Source organism: Gambusia affinis, linkage group LG02, assembly GCF_019740435.1.
Source record: "Gambusia affinis linkage group LG02, SWU_Gaff_1.0, whole genome shotgun sequence".
NCBI lineage: Eukaryota > Metazoa > Chordata > Actinopteri > Cyprinodontiformes > Poeciliidae > Gambusia > Gambusia affinis.
This window is the reverse complement of record NC_057869.1, coordinates 17,090,206-17,106,138: the sequence shown is the minus strand read 5'-3', so window position 1 is coordinate 17,106,138 and position 15,933 is coordinate 17,090,206. Positions and strand designations below refer to the sequence as shown.

General features: G+C 38.3%; 1 protein-coding gene across 5 annotated transcripts in view; it reads right to left on the bottom strand.

Moving 5' to 3' along the window:
- sbf2 (SET binding factor 2) overlaps nt 1-15,933 on the bottom strand; it is a 112,607-nt gene that overhangs the window by 39,805 nt on the left and 56,869 nt on the right. For all 5 annotated transcript variants that reach the window (XM_044135488.1, XM_044135479.1, XM_044135449.1 and 2 more), the window contains 10 exons: nt 13,875-14,007; nt 11,263-11,371; nt 10,883-10,996; nt 10,682-10,759; nt 10,280-10,393; nt 9,347-9,475; nt 8,855-8,953; nt 8,315-8,519; nt 7,704-7,813; nt 6,693-6,842 (listed from right to left, as the gene is read on the bottom strand). In XM_044135488.1, the coding sequence (XP_043991423.1) occupies nt 6,693-6,842; nt 7,704-7,813; nt 8,315-8,519; nt 8,855-8,953; nt 9,347-9,475; nt 10,280-10,393; nt 10,682-10,759; nt 10,883-10,996; nt 11,263-11,371; nt 13,875-14,007 (1,241 nt within the window). The remainder of the gene's footprint in view (nt 1-6,692; nt 6,843-7,703; nt 7,814-8,314; nt 8,520-8,854; nt 8,954-9,346; nt 9,476-10,279; nt 10,394-10,681; nt 10,760-10,882; nt 10,997-11,262; nt 11,372-13,874; nt 14,008-15,933) is intronic.

Sequence of the window (15,933 nt, the reverse complement as noted above, 5' to 3'; positions counted from 1 at the left end):
GGCTTGCCAAAACTTTCACTCCATTATTAGGCCATGTGCTTTCAATAAACTTATATAATCTGCCTCCTTGACACAATTGTCAAGAGTCACTTTTGGTCAGATTAATGACAATGTCACAGTTATCACTCTTGAACTAAACAGTCATATGAATCTAATTCAAATAAATGACCAAATGTTGTATGAAATCCAAATATGTTGTGTGTGAAATTAAGAGAGACATCAAGCAGCCACAATTAGTTAGAGAGCTTTTTCTATTTATAAAGAGGACTTGCTTGTTCAAGACAAAGGTATTCAAATGAAGGGTGCATTAAGAGGCTTAAAGGAGAGAGGATTAGGGGCCCAAACTACATTTTTCAAACAGAGAGCCCATAAGAGTGATGAGAATAGGTAGAAAATGCACATGTTGGGTTAAAAACTACTTGACTCACAGGAAATTGGTTCTTATCTCTGGTAAACTGTGTTGGGATTTATTTGCTGAAGAAGAATGGCCAGAGGAAGCTTGATTTAAGACCTCCTGCAAACAGCAGCCTTGATTCTGACCTCTTAACCCCCAGCGTGGCCACAGACAGAAAACGAGTTAATCGAACGCAACTTTTGCATTTTTCATCCATCGCCTGCAAATGCAAACATCTAGAAATATTAACTGAGCAGCTGCAGTTTCCTAATACTGCGAGATAAGATCAAAGGAATGCTACTCCTTCAGATCACGGTCAGCAATGGAGTGAGGGGGGATCTGTTACCGCCGTGCCTTATGACAAGAATGTACCGAGGGAGAAAATGCGAAACACATGAAAGCCTGCCCCCCTGTCGACCAAGCAACATAGTTTCTGTTTTACTTGTCACAAGCGTCTTCTTTTTTTTTTGTTCTTTCTCATTTGGCTTGCGGTAAAATGTTCCAGCTTGTTGGAGCGGCACCAAAGCTTTGTTTACCAGCATCCATAACAATGCCGCAGGTCACAGGAGTTCATGGACCGCAGTCAAACAGAACAACAAGTGGAAATTAACAGGGAAAAAAAGTGTGAATATAACATGCCGCCGAAATTCCACTGAAAACATAAACCTGATTAAACTGAAAATTAGCGGGAAAGGATGAACTTTGAAAATGGCTTCCTCTGCGATAAAAATCAAGGACACTTCCCAATATTCTAGCCCGTCATATCTTATATTACGTACTTGGAAAAAGAAAATTCCACATCTACATGTTTATTCTGTTTTTGATGTCTGTAGGATGCTTAAATGTTTCAGATCAAATACATTTTTGAGGCAGTCAACTCGGTTGTATTTAAATAATTTCATCCATTAAGGAAAAAACAGCTTGTGTCTCGCACAATGAAGGAGGTGATAAGATCTCAAGAGCAACACATCACACCCTGATCTAGAGAAATTTAATAACATTATTGACTTCCATCAGGCTGCAACTCCATTTTTAATCCTTTGTGACGAGTGAACTACAACGAGAGAAAACATTCATCAGCGATAAACCTTCCTAAGCGTGGATGGTCAAGAAAAAATTCACTCCAAGAGTACCTCAAGACTTCACACAGGAGGCCATAAAATAACCCAGAAAAACATCGAAATAACGGCACGAATAAAAAAAAACAAACAATATATATATATATATATATATATATATATATATATATATATATATATATATATTTATATATTTTTATCTTTTGTAACTTTTTTGTAACTTTATGGCACGTTACACATCCCATAAAATCAACACAGCATTTCAGAATACGAATATCACACTGACAGTCCAACACTGTGGTTGTAGTATGATGTCTGGGGCTACTTTGTGGTTTTAGGACATTCATGACTTGCTGCAATTTATGGCAGCAGGAAAGCTGCTCTTGACCTGAAGATCTTGATAAGCTAAAGCAGATGGGTGACATGCAGCAGCACAATAATCCAGGGCTCACCAGCAAGTTCACATTAGAATGGCAAAAATCAAAATGAGTATTAGAGTGGCCTAGTCAAAGCCTGCAATTAAAATTGTTTGAGATATTGTGAAATCCCCAGTTTTTTATTCTTGTTTAAATTTGATCAGCAACATTCAAGTCTAACGAAAAGAAAAAAAAAAGCAAAAACTGAAGAAAAGACGTACTTTTTTCCCCCACATAACTACAAAGAGACCATGTTCAGCTTTACTTTCATCTTTGTCAAATCTTTACCTTTATCTTCAACGGACAAAGAGAGACACTAATAGAAGCTTTGAAGGTCAACTAACACAGCCGAGAGATAGCAGTGAAATCCAGACATGATGGCATGAGATTAGGTGGACTGACGAGTGAAAGCCGAGAAGTTATTATACTGAGGGCTCAGTAGTCATCACTGGGTTGAATAGAAGCACGTAGCGCACCGCAGCGGCAAGAAGCATGTTAACCTATTAGCAATTTCAAGAATGAGAGTGAGAAGTAATTGTCACTCTGCACGTCTGTTCTAGAGGACACCCTGCTGTCTTCATTTCCTTCCATTATTTAGTGAATGTCTCACCATCATTCCTAATTCCTGAAGCTCCAGGAATACCGAAGATGACTAACACAGCTATTCTCTCTCTGACACGTATGCAGCCAAACAAACAAGAAAAAAAGGAGGCTGTGTTTGCAAGCATGCAGGATGTGAAGAAACAGCAACTTCCTGTGAGTTTGAGAAAAGTTGCACTTTCCAGGAAACCTCTGGGATGAAAATACGTCTGTCACAGAGGTCAGTGAACAAATAAAGAAAAGGCTGAAGGAAACAGTCATGTTTTCGGGTCTTTAATTTAAAGGAGCAGAAGGTTTCTGCACATTTCAGATTTGCAGAAAGTTGAATCAGACGAGCACGAAAACTACATGCTTCCTCCACGTTTAGTTCTGGTCCTGAGAACACAAGACAAATGACCTGTGGGGTCTCAATGGTTCATACAAGATAAGAAACTGAAATTTATTCAGGCGCCAGACTATAACTTTACCATAAAGATTTCTACTGCATGCCCAGACCTCTACCCTTGCCTGCCATCTAGCGTGCCTGGCGCTAGACCCAGATGTTGCTCCCTGCAGGACTTCCATAGCATCAAAGGCCTGACCAGCAGGTGACCAAAACTCTCAGAGGAATGATTCAGACAACCTATTGAATCCAGGGAACAAGGAACATGAGGCAATTGTGAAGGAACAACAGAGTTCAACAGGCACAAGTTCAATGCCAATATACCTTGAATTTGAGGTTTCAGCCTCTTGTTGTCAAGTGCTAATCGACAACTTGAGTTTTTTGAATCAAAAACCATTTTATCTGATGTTTCTGTAATAAACCAGATGTCAGGTTAATTGGTCTGTCTAAATTCTCCCTAGGTGCGAGTGTGTGTGTGAATGGTTGTTTGTCCTGTTTGTCTCTGTGTTGCCCTGTCCAGGGTGAACCCCGCCTCTCGCCCGGAACGTTGGCTGGAGATTGGCACCAGCAACCCTCCTGACTCCACTAGGGACAAGGGTGTAAGAAAATGGATGGATGGATGGAAACCAATTAGAGATATTTAACTTTTATTTAGTTGTGAATATCCTAAGAAAACAGTTATGGGAATGAGACTGGGCAGAGATTCCCAGTGACCCCGGCACATAAAAGGTCATGGCTATCAAGGCCAGCGAGGCGGAAAGGGGGCCCTGCTCTCACAGCAGGAGAATCATATTTGATCTAAAGCATGTACAAATCTCATAAAGCAAATGCCGAACGAATTTCAAGTCTCTTCAAATGACGGCTACATACTCAGTTGACAGGAGTTAGATTTCAGGGCAATAAATGAAAACATGTATAAATTTCTTCTCCAACAACATCTGTGTTTAACGTGTGCTCTGCTCCAGCCGTACCGAGCTCACGGACTGCGTGCTGCTGGACTTCCCGCCACACAGTAAACTGCATTTCAGAGTGTTTTTTTTGAGCACCATGGTGAGGCCCTCGGCCATAAGAGCGCGGAGGGCTCATAATCCTATCTGACAGGAAATGTTTGAGATGCCACGACACATCCACAGCAGGGCTCATTCCCCCACATGGCTTGCACAATGTTAATTTCTAAAAGCTGCAGCACTGACCTGTGTGTACAAACAAACTCACACGCACGCACGCAAACAAACTAATTAGTGTGCAATGAAATGAGTAAATGCCTAGACGAAGCTCAGTGCTGTGTGTGATTAATGGCAGAGAAACGGCGCAGAACCTGATTAAAACAGTCTAAACAGAAAAAATGAGTAACATCACTTCATTCCTGATTATGTGTCAACATTTTTTCCTGACAGACAAAACACATAAAACGTATTAACAAGGAATAACGCCACCTAATTATAATGTACTAACCTTTAAACTGCTGTAAACTATTATGTCACTTCATGCAGCTGTGAAAACCGTTCAAAGAGAAACATTGATCACATCCAAAGATTGGTGTGTGTGTGGGGGGGCTGTTAGTTTGGAGCTCACGACAAATGTTGGCCTCAGAATGGTGAGGTCACTGCAGATCAACGTGTCATATTAATAAATTTTCCAGAAATTGGAATGAGGACAGATGCTGTCACTAGACAAAGATACATTTTTAACAGCGGACGTCACACACACAAACAGATCCGGTTGGAACATCTTTTTCTGAGGGGGGTTCTTATGTGACAGGGCGTTGAAGAAAAGGTCACAGCAAAATCTGAAACTAATTACTGGCAAAGGCATTTTCTATTTATATTTATTCCACAGACCGTCTGTGGCTGACACCCCCATGGCAGAAGAAACTGAACTAAGGGCAGAAACAAGGCTGCCTGGCATCTAAACAAACCTGATGACAAAAACATTCAAAATCAATAAATTAGAGGCACAAACAGACCTCACAGAAAGCCAGACTATCATTTACCCCTTGTTTCATTTTACAAAACTGCACTCTATATCAAATCTCTTCTCCATGTGCTAAATAATTACTTTTTTCCACATATTGCTGTAGATCACGTCTTTTTTCAGTGGGCTGCCAGAAGGAATCATGAAGGGGAAACATTCTTTAAAACTCCCTCAGAAACTCTTATTTTCTGTATAATTATATAGTCATAACCAACAAATTTCAAGCTCTGCTTAGACATGTTTAAAGTCAGGACCTACCCATCTTGAGATAAATACGTTTACTGATAAACCGAAAGCTATTTTTGCATTTTCTTGCACCAACAAAGAGCAATTTGATATGGATTCATATGTAAATGACACGTCTAATAGACATCCGTGTCCTCTGCATATTCCATTATTTTTTAGGGGAAAGGAATGCTTGGAATCTGAAGTCCCCCCCATAAAAGCTGCACTCAGTGAGGACAGCTATAGATTAATAAAATCTGAGGAATGAGCTGATTCAGGGCAGTAAAACATGAAGAACTACCAGTAATGACCAGGCTGCCTGGGGTGAGTAACGACTCATTATGAGCCGCATGAAACATCACTGACACTTCCTCAGGATGCCAAAGAATGGCAGCACCAGGAAGAGACAAACAGTCTGGGAAAGAAAAGGGAGAACAATTGTTTCTAAAATGATTGCAATGTATTACTGGATAACATATTCAAAAATACACATTTAACTTATTATAAAATTTTTTTTGGGATGACAAGACTATTAAAGAGTTATTCATTTAAATTGTATTTTAAAAAAACAACAAAACAAATTAAAATATATATAAAAAAATACATTTAGATATATGGGAAAAAAAATAATAAATCACAGCTGAATATGTAATTTTTGTTCCGTATTAAATTTTTGTCTGGACATCATCAGATTTTCATAATTAGGCTTTGATAAATTATGCTGCATTTCATGACTAAACAGGATGTCTATCTTCTCACCACAAATGCATTCTCAGACATCTGGAAGACATGTATGTGCCAATGAGCATTTCTGCACAAATCACTTATGCAGGTATGGTCTAGCTCTGGGTATTGAAGGTTTTAAAAAGATTCAAATTTACAGATATTTTCAATCTTCCTGTTTCCACAGTTTAATGGTCTTTAATTGTTGCTGAAAAAAAAGGCTCCAAACACTTTTCCTAACTAAAAACAAGGGTAATATTTTTTAAATACTGAAAAACAAAAAAGCCCCAGTGTGACAGAGATTTTCTCAATTCCTCCCAAGTCCAATTTGGTACTAGAAATCAAGTTTACATTGATTTCTAGGTAAACTCGATTTTACCTAGAAATCAAGTTGATTTCTAGGTAAACTCGATTTTACCTAGAAATCAAGTTGATTTCTAGGTAAACTCGATTTTACCTAGAAATCAAGTTGATTTCTAGGTAAACTCGATTTTACCTAGAAATCAAGTTGATTTCTAGGTAAACTCGATTTTACCTAGAAATCAAGTTGATTTCTAGGTAAACTCGATTTTACCTAGAAATCAAGTTTACATTGATTTCTAGGTAAACTCGATTTTACCTAGAAATCAAGTCTCTAAATCGAGAAGTGAAGACTTTTTCCCCAAATTCAGATAAAGTCACAAGTATTTGTCCTACAAATTTAAGCCACGTCTCAAGTCTTTCCTGTCAGGTCCAAGTCAGGCATCAAGTCTTTCACCCTGATTCAAACCTTTAGATCATGATGTACAGTTTGGCTTTAAATTGTTTTGGTAAATACTCTGATAACGTCAGGCTTTCACTCAACTAGCTGTGAGGATTTTGTATTGGTTTACGCCACTTACTACTGTGAAGCAACTCACCTGAAGGGCGCAGTTCATCATCCGAACAATGTAGTCGAACTGCTGGTGGTCCAGTATGGCTCTGTTCTGCTGAACGTGGACACTCAGCTCATCGGTAAGACACTGGCGAGCTGCCTTTCCTTTCAGCGCACGCAGCGCAGCAGGAAGGGTCTGTCAACACAGGGATCCACAAATGTACTGATAAAAAGTGAAGAACTGTCAGAAAATTAAGTAAGTAACCTGATAACAGAAGTTGCAATATACGTCTGTAGTTTGTGATCAAAAAATGTCTCAGTTTCCCTTTCAGTCGATTTACTCAGTACAACACGTGAATATGAGATATCACACCCCTGCGTATCCCGAAGTGGCTTCATCCCGGTTGAAGCCACTTCTAATCACGCCTTTTGGGCAAATAGCGTGAAACTGTATATCTGTCTGTCATCGCTGCCATTACTCAGTTCTCAGGCTTTTCACCTCGCTAAGAATGCCTCTTGGATTCAGCCTGGCTAGCTGATGTTGGGTAGCTCTGAGTTTTTTGTGAGGCAACTGGAAATTAGTTTATTACGTTTTGGAGGTGGAGGAACAGATCATGTTCTAACAGTTAAAAATGTAGTCATTGACTTCCTCCAGGCTGACCTGCTTATGATGTTTTTTTTGGCATTTAAGTAAAAAATCTCCTGAAGATGCAGGCAGGGATTATACAACACCTATATGAAACAACTGGGACACATAAAGTGACTGGCAACAATTCATGTGTGACATTACACAGACTGAGAAAGACGCAAAAACTGATGATCTTCTAAAATATGAATTTACTAAATAAACTGTTTCTGGGAATACGTCCAAAAAGAGTTGATTAATGATCCACAATATCTAATCTAGTGCCTGTGTCCCAGCCGGGACATATTACAGTAATAAAAGAGGAGAGCCGTTCGCAGCTCAGTGTGGTGTAACTTAGACGAAAGATGCTCTTGGCTAATGAGCTTCTTTAAAGGACAATTAGCTTCTCTGATGAAAGACTGTGAGAATCACCTTTTCAGTCTCCAGGGTCTTGCTATCAAAGATGAAGGAAATGCAGTTTTTCACCACCTCCAGCCTGCGAGCGCTGTTAAACACCGAGCCACATTTGCCCATAATGGACACTAAGACAGAAAACAAGGAGAGAATCCACTGGTGGTTAAAAAAAAAGAAAAAGCTGATACAAACAGGATTACTACATATTTCATATAAAATTTAACTATGCATTTCAATTTTCTAGACTCAACTTTCCAGAGCTCTCTAGTAATTTGCAACTATTAAATGTAAAATACAAAAATTAACTGTGATTTTGAGGCAGGTGTGTCTACTGTGGGTGGAAAGAGGGTAGAAAGAAGAAAAGTCAATAGGATAGGATAGAAAGACAGAAGCAATGAAACAAATGACAAGGAAGGAAAGTAAGGAAATATGCAAGAAGGGATAAAAATAGAAAGGAAAAGTAAGAAGAAAAGGAAGGATGCTAAGAAATAATAATGGAAATATGGACATGGTATTTAGACAATGGGATAAAGAATAAAACAGACTCTGGAAATACAAATATTTTCCATACTCTTAAATTCTTTTTCTGTATTTCTCCAGATCTGGAAAATACTAGAATAATATCATACCAACAGGTGGTCCGGCAGGAACCACACACTTCTTCTCCGGTCGTGCGGAAACAGGAGTAAGGCTGTGTTTCGCCACCCCATCCTGCAGCATCTTCTCCACCTTTCCATCATCGAGCAGAGGAAACGGTACCTGGTGCACGCGCAGGTGGGATCCTTCGGAGGGCCGAGGCACTTTCTGGAAAGCCATGTGGGGGTTGGGATTCTCCTACAGACCAAACACAAAGCAAATCAGAAAAGTTATTAGATAATACTGAAGTGTTTAAAATAAAGTTCAAGTCATCAATGTGTTACATTTTATTGTTTACCTGCAATGATTAATGTTAACAGGAACTGATAAAAATCTTATTCACAGCTCATCAATTATGATATATGTGGAATTATTCAGCCATTGGCAACAATTATAGCTAGTAATGTACGCTCAGGGGAAAATTAATTTCCCACCACTGGTGTAAAGTGTCTGTACAGTGCAGCACTGTTTTACCAGAAAGAATGAATCTGTTTTTTTTTTTTTGGAGGGGGGGTTTTCACATGAAGCCTTACATTTCTGAAGAGCTGCTCTGAGAGCTCCCTGATGCGCTTCTGCAGCATGACAGGGTTAGCTTCCTCTTCCTTAAAGCTTTCCACATCTAAGGCCACCAGCTGAAAAGCACAACAGAAAGAAAGAAGACACACCTGAACTGCCATGCAAAAAAAATTAAATAAATGTATATATAATAATCACATCTCTCTAATTATTTAAATTGTGCTTTGAACTTCTTATATAATTAAATAGATAAATTAATTAGATAAAAATATCATTTGGAACTTAAGCTGGATGTGCAAGTTATTTAGCATATCTATAATTGTAACAAAAGAAAAGATTAATTTAAATATATACTTGATAAAGGTTTTTGAAATACAAAATGTAAATGTAACCGCTATAGCAGTAACTAAATAGTAGAACAAGCTGAGCATCTATTACAAATAGTTATTAAGCAACTTGCTGCATAAGCATTTCTTTAGACCTGTACTCGGCGTTTGGTGGCGCCATACCTCATCGAAGAGATCGCAGGCTCGGTAAGGTGGACCTCTCTCTGAAACAAAGCCAGCAAAGGCCATGCCATCCAAAACCTTGGTCAGGAAATCGTTCTCAATGAGGCCTCGCTGGCCCAAGAAGGCAGTCTGGAAAATGTCAGCATTAGAGGGGTTACAATTCAACACAGATGGCAGCAATGCGATCCTACGCCGAGAGATTTACTGCAGAATAAAAAACAAGCACTGTGATCACAGCAGTTTCAGATGTGATCAAATATTTCCAAAAAAAAAAAATCTCTGCAAGGGATTTTTTTTAATAGTTGAAAACATGCTATTCTGCACACACATAAATCTAGTTATTATAAATAACTGCATGCAAATGAATTTAATTTTCTTGTGTAATTATTTGTGCTTGTGGGCAGAGGAGATAAAACACTCCAGTCAGAAATTCCAGGCAGCGCTTTAGTTGATAATGTGATCCATGTGGGGTACTTTAAGGATGATGTGCTAATGGGTTACAACGGAGACACCACAGACACGAACAAACAAAAGTCCCTGCACAAAAGAAAATGGTAAACCTAATGCGTTTCATATGGCACTCCACCGGTCGGTCTGTGCCCGGGTTTACAGTTCTTCATGTGACACTTTGATAAACAGAAGGATAGCAACGGCGGAGAGTCATGGTTCCCCCCCACATGACACATATAAAACAAAATGCATACTCACACATGCATACGCAAACACAAACATTATACATCCCCTGACAAGTTTATCTGTCAGGTCTTTGTGTAAATCCACCCACATAGCTCACTAAAACATTCTTGGCAGATTAAAGGAACAATGTGTTTTATGAGGAGAAATTGCTTAACAAGATTACTTAAGGGGGTAAGTTGGAAATTTTGACTTTTGCTCAATTTTGCCCGTGGCGATTCCATCCGAGAAATATCTCACCTTGTGAAAGTGAATAACGGGCTCTGAATGGATGCGGATGAGCTGCAGGCAAGACCTGTAGCCCTGGAAGAGTTGTGCAAACAGCCGGAGAAAGACGGCCCTCACCTCTTTGTCCTGGCACGCAAACGTAATCACACACATACACGAAAGAATTACTCATCAAAAAACTATGCTACAAATGCAGTCTGATAAGTTAATTATGCAACAGACATGTTGTTTGTCTTTAAGGTAATGGGTTACTGTCAGTGCCCTCACTCCAGCACTGACCTTTTTCTGATAAGAAACTATTTCTGAGAAGAACAGATTGCCCCCCTTCAGAGGGGAACAGGAGGCAGTCTGCTCTTAAAAATGAAACATCTTAAGACTCATGAATGTTGCCAGGTCATGGTGTGCATCATTTACCAGAAGTTTGAGGTTGGAGGGTGCTGTGCGTGGTGGAGGAAATGCATTGTCTGCTATCTCCAAATCAGGGTGCAACACCTGAAACGGAAAAATGTAAAAATCTCCTCATGCTTTATTAATTTTCCGTTTATATTTATTGACGTTCCTTCAGTGCCTAAACAGGAAAACACTGTAAATTCTGTAGTAAAGTTGTGTATTTACCAGGGACAGAGTAGACTGAGTTTGATGCAGAAGAGGTTCAGGGAGCAAGGACAGGTGGATGCACTCTGGAATCTTTATAGTTCCTCCATCCAGGTCAGCAATAATAACATCCAGCTGATCAAAATATTAAAGGAAAAACTGACAGATCAGATGATTTGACTGACGCGATAAGATAATACAGGTATATATATATATATATATATACCTGTATATATATATATATATATATACAGGTATATATATATATATATATATAGCAGCATATATATATGCTGCTTAAAGTCAGACAATAAAAAAAACATAACCTTTTTCTAAACTGTGAAAGTAAATACTTGAACAAAATGCTTAAGGTAAGTTAGTGAGTTAAAATGAGAACTCACCAAATCCTGGATTTCATTCTGAAACATGGAGTGGACTCCGATGATGAAAGGCGTGGGTGAGCTCAACACCTCCAGCAACCGTGAAGGTAGAATAGGGATGTACGGGTAGCTGAATATGTAGAGAAAAGACACTGACAATTAGTACGTGTTACAAATGCAATTTGCCAACATTGCCAACAATTCTTGGCAGTGTTGAAATTAAATGTTGCATAATCCAAATTAAAAAAAGTAAGAAATCACCCGAGACTCCATCCAATACAGTTCCCAAACTTGGTAATGAAATTTTGAATGAACGTAATTTACTAGAAACTTTTCCTGAATTACATGGAGTAAAAACCAGAAAGTATTTAACAGTCAATATGTACAACTTCTCATGTCTAAACACATATATTATAATCCCACAATGCCAAAATTACTCAACACTTGTATTGTGCAGCACAGATGTCTTACATCTTAAACGCATGTTTTGAAATATGTAATATGAGTCATAGTATATTTATAGTTAGGCTGCAAACATTTACCTGTAAACAAACCCTCACAGGAATCTATCAAACATAAAATTGATATTTTCTAAAACTGGATGGACAAACAATTTAATAAATCTTCAGTTGAATCTGGATGGTAAAAGGTTCAGTTTATGAACTGTAGGCTTATGGATGCATTGAGAATCTTTGCAAGATCCAATAAAAGTCCTGAAGGATCTTTGAATTTATTAGGCAGCAAACAGTCCCTCCTGGCAACAGCCCTAATTTTATGACACTACATGTTTACTTTCCATTTTGTGCTCCTCTTTTGCTTTTTATATATATAGATATATAATTTATAGTGTTAGGCTATCATCTTTAATGGCTTTCATACCACAACCTTTAACAAACTGAAGTGTGTTGCAATTTATTTCAACATAAGACCTCAGGATAGAACACTTTATGCAAAACAACAATAACTTTTCATTTCTCCCGTCTTATTTCCTGAATTTGTGCCCAACGCCTAGCTCAGTATGTGCAAAAAACAAACAACAATTTTGCAGCAGCATTGTTTCATTAACTTTATGTAAGTTTATGTTCAAGGCCACCACAGACAATTTTCAAGCACCTAGCCAACACGTGATGCTCATTCCAGTATGTTGGTCCATATAGACTGGTCAGGAAGGTTGCTTATTTTGAGAGCAAATTAGAGAGTAAATTAGAAAAAAAAAAAACAAGTCCTAACAGCTTTAAACAACCTCTTAGTTAAAAATCTGTCCACTAAACTTAAACGTCAGACTGCCACACGGTGTACCTAATGCCAAACCGAGTCATTCTTTTACACAACATCTCCTAGAGACTGTTATTTCAAAAACAATAAATAGTGGATAATTTATTATTATTGTATAAAATTTCTGGGGTTTTATACAAAACATAAAAGTAAAAAAGAGTGGAAATAGGAATTTTTGTGAACTGCTGCAACCTCAACAAAAACACCTAAAAAGTAAAGACTAATATGGTTTTAACATCTTCAGATTCAGCGGTATAAATAGTAAAGCCTCGCTGAAGCATCTGAGCTGGCATGCATGCTGTTAGCCAGCCATGACGAGAAACTTGGATTAAGGGTCTTGCCAAAGGACACTCGGTCACAGGAGAAGCCAGGATGGAGCTGTGATTGTCAGCTCTGAAAACTGCAGACCAGCTATCTTTCTGAATACATCTAAAACCATAACCTCAGACTGGCACAACTGGTTTCAGGTATACTGGCTTTGGTGGTACACCCATTTTGCTACATTATTTGCAATACAAGGCCTTTAATCTTTGCTTCATCAGAATTTTTTCCCCTCAGGGACTAAATGCTTTTTAACAGAATCCACCGTTTTAAAATAATAACATCATGACCATCAGCAAAATCTTGCAAAATCCAATAAGCACTGATAGGCTTGTTGCAGTAGGATGTTGGCATTCAGGCAGAAAAACAGATATTATTTTGTTGCATAGCTCAACATTTATGAACATTAATATCAGAGAACCTGGTAAAAAAAAAAAAGAAAAACGTTTCGAACTGACTATAATCAGTTGGGCTAACTATAATCTAGTCAATCTGATGGTGTCAAAAGGAAACTGATATAATCCAGCCATGTCCTAGATGAACAAGGATAAAACAACAACAACAACAAAAAAAAAAACATAATAGCTGGCACTACAAAAAGGAAGACTTTGGTGTCAGAAAATGATGGATATTTTGAATAGATTTTAGTCACAGTGCTTTGGTTGATCAATGCTTGCTGTTCACTGTTTATCAAACTGCTTTACATACTTTACAAACTCATCAATTTAAAAAAAGTATTCAAATCATTGCTGAAGTTATTTGGAAGAAATGTTATTTTGGCAAATGTGGTACAAGAAGACTGATGCATACATTAAGCAGTAAAGCACGATAGAGGAAGTTCTGATCAGCTTTCTGTAAAAAGGGGAACTAAAGGGAAATAAATTCAGACGTTGCATTTGTGCAACAAAGTTTCTGGAAAGGAATAGAGAGCAAGGTTAATGATTAGTAAGATCACAAGACACGCGAGTCATAAAGTCTTAGTTAGTGGAAAGTCATGTGATTATTTATCTGGACAGAAAGTTTACGTGCGCATTCACCTGTATCTTAGAGGAAACATGAGAGCTTCCAGGGCTCGACATGCCTCTCCCAGCCTCTGGTAGCTGCTGGAGTGGAACAAAACCTTGTGTTCTGTCAGAACAGCGCAAAACAAGCTCAGAACATTTTGGATTCCTGAAAAAAAGAAGAACAACAAAAAAACCTGATGAGGTATTTGTTAGAATCTGACTTGTAACTAACTCCTGACTTCCATCATTCTTCAAACACTTCTCATTATGTGTGGAGAACTCTTTTAAACCTAAAAAAAAACAAAAAACAGATTACAATGTCCACAACTCGTATGGTGGTTATGTAAATGTCCATCACGGCTTCAAGACATGCTGCAAAGACTAAATAAACACCATGCTGTTGGATCGGTTCCTGAAAGCCAAATCTACCACAGAAGAATCCTCATAGAAACAAATGGGAACATCTAGAACTGATTCACCATGACGTTGGCAGAAACTGACATGTGATGTTTGAAACAACTTACTACAATGCAATTAAAGGGCCCATGACTGATATTTTTATGGCAGAGAGAGTAAAAGCCTGAAAGTTGTTGGTAAGTCCTTTATTTCAGCAGAGTGCAAGTCACTTCATGTTTCATTGCAAGTCTGTTGGAAACCAAACTACCAGTTATTTACTTGGAACTTGTTTTCTGCTGCAAATATACATAAAAGTGATAATATTGAGCTAGAATATTAATAAAATGAAATGTACAGCTACAAAATATTCCAACTAATATGCATTTAACTACTGACTTGCTTTCTTAACAGCCATAGCAGAATTCAGTTTAAAATAAGACATTTAAGATGCTTAACCCCAGAAACTACAGAAATAATAGTTGGAATTGCTGTAAATTCCCCCTCAACCGTTTTAATTTATTCAAAAAGACACAAAAGCTAAAATCATTCAAAACTCAACGGAACAGTTTTCTGCAAAAAAGCAAAAGGAAATGACATACTCTGATACTTTATAAATAATATTTCAAATACCAGAGTGACAATCAGGATGAATTCTAAGTTTATAGTTCCTGTTATTGTTTCCTATCAAGGAACTGACAGACCAATTCATCACACATTGGAGTGATAAGAAGAGAGGAACCCTGGCAGACATATCCGCACCGCTGGGGGCGCTGGGTCTGAGCGCAGCGCTTCAGTGATAAACAGGAAACACGGCTCCCAACAGATTCTTTCCAACAAATCCGCTTGTTTAACTAGACACAGTGGAACCAAATTATGTAATTTCAACGGGGTCTTCTTCCATCTTCATCTATCATTAACACATCCAGCAAATTGGAGAAGCTGATGTTCGGGTTTGGGAATCAAGGTGGATCCAGGTGTGCACTTATCTCATGGAAACAGCGACGCATTTCCGAGCTGTAAATAAAGAAGTGACAGGCAGAGCCCCCGCAGAAAGAAGAAAAACAAAGGCAACAAACAACAAACAGCGGGGCTGTTGATGGCCAGTTTTGTCTCGACCCCGGGGGGGATGTACTTCCTGTGCAAAGTGACATGTTTAACACACATTCCTCTCCGGTGACTCTGTGACCTGTGCACACACAGAGTGATATGCCGACCTGCATGTCTACACAGCCGTCCTAATATGGACATAAAAATGACCTAATCAGCAGGGATGAAACAGTCCTTTTACTGTCTATGTATAACTTATCAATTTATCTATTCTCACTTATCCGAGTATAGATAAAGGTGTAATTAAAGGATCTCCATAAAGACAGTACAGAAGCCCTGCTGCTTTGCTGCCTGTGTAGGGAATGTGTTTTTTTCTGTATGATTATGTAAAAATAAACATTTTATCAAAAAACATTGACCAAAAATAATAACAACATAAATTGGGGGACAGTTGATTAGTCCCTTTCAAGCTCAAAAATACAGAAAAACCGCATCCAAAGCAAAGCTGAAGCATATTTAAACTCCCAATGTTCTTTAACTGTGCTGCATTACCCATCATAATTCTGAGAGCTAGCTAAACAAAATAAAACCAGACTAGCTTTTCCACACATGTCCAGTGGCCGGCAAATTGAGCAAACAAAACTGCGTA